At 45.1% G+C, this 1391-nt stretch overlaps 1 protein-coding gene across 1 annotated transcript in view; it reads right to left on the reverse strand.

Moving 5' to 3' along the window:
- The window catches only part of aste1a (asteroid homolog 1a), a 9493-nt gene extending 8154 nt beyond the window's left edge, over positions 1-1339 (reverse strand). The window contains exon 1 of the mRNA XM_008430622.2: positions 1085-1339. Within this exon, the coding sequence (XP_008428844.1) occupies positions 1085-1211 (127 nt within the window). The 5' untranslated portion in view covers positions 1212-1339. The remainder of the gene's footprint in view (positions 1-1084) is intronic.
- Between the last annotated feature and the right edge of the window lie 52 nt (positions 1340-1391).

Genomic DNA, 1391 nt, shown 5'->3' on the forward strand with positions numbered 1-1391 from the left:
CCTGCACCATTAAGCCACTGCATGCAGAGGCTGCAGGGCAGCAGCAGGTCCACCTGAGCAGCTCTGGATGGACCTGGAAGGTTCCCTTTCCCAGAACCACTTTGGCTCCAAGTTCTCCGTCTGAGAGGATCTGCAGCTTTAACTCACTTCCTGTCCGTTTAAAGTCTGTAACCAGTTTAACAAAGCTGGTTAAAAACAGACCTGCCCATTTTTAATGTTTTACATTTTTCTGTTTGTTACATTTTGTTGGGCTATTTTAATGTTTATCACTTCAGTTTTTAGTTGTTTTTTAAAAACCCATCATGGGACAAATGCTGTGAATCAGCTGTGATGATTCATTCAGTTTGTCTGTCGGTGTGTCTGTCCCTATCAAACTTTATAATAATGATATAATAATTACTTTATATTCTTAGACCCCTGAAGTTCAGGCGGCCGCGACGTAACTTTTGTTACAGCGAGTCTGTAAATAAATCTGCATCTACAGCTTCATCTTTTAATAAAGAGCCGGTCTGAAGGTCACTTTGGAGCCACACGTGATAACTAGTTAATGTGTTACCATGGTTACCACGACAAGTAACCTGATTACTAAATGAAAAATCCATCAGCTGGAAAATGTTCACGTCTTTTCCCTCCATGTTTGTGACGAAACTCCCAGAGGAAAAGTTAAAACGACAACAAATGTTTCACTAAATGACAAACAGTAACAGACGTGTGACTTTAATCTGATCTCTGCTGTTAGAACATTAACAAGGTGAGTCACTGACTGCTGACGTCATGGTTTGTGACGTCATGGTTATGACCTTTCTGCTCACCGGGTTTCGATATGCCGAACACAAACCGTCGGTTCTGATATTTCAGGTTGTCTGAGGGACCGGTTACATTTCTGAGTTTGATCTTTTTGCTTTTACCTGAGTAATAAAGTATCGTTACTATAGTTACTGTTCTTCTGGACCAGCATGTTGGGGAACATAAATACCTCCATAACTCAGACGGAACCTTTTCTACAGCAGCGGTTCTGTTCGGTTCTGTTCAGGCCTAAAGAAGAATCACGAAACGACCCGCAGCTCAGACAGGTGAGCCTCACCTGAGCTGAAGTACAGCAGGTAGTTGAGGTTGCAGCCGTCGACCAGCAGGCGGCTCCGGCCGAACCGAACCTCCCGGTAAATGTTCTGGTGTTTGTCCAGGAAGGAGGCCAAGCCCTGGACGCCCATCTCCGGTCTGAGCTGCTCGCAAGCCGGCCAGACTTTTTATAGCGACCCAGTTGCGTTTCCTTCAGTTTCACTTTCCTGACATCAGGACCGGATCATCGGAACCACAGGAGCCATAATTAACACCGAGGTTCCGCCTGGTTCCGTCTGGCCGGGATCCAACTTCTCCTGGTTTTATCATTT

Source organism: Poecilia reticulata, linkage group LG16, assembly GCF_000633615.1.
Source record: "Poecilia reticulata strain Guanapo linkage group LG16, Guppy_female_1.0+MT, whole genome shotgun sequence".
NCBI lineage: Eukaryota > Metazoa > Chordata > Actinopteri > Cyprinodontiformes > Poeciliidae > Poecilia > Poecilia reticulata.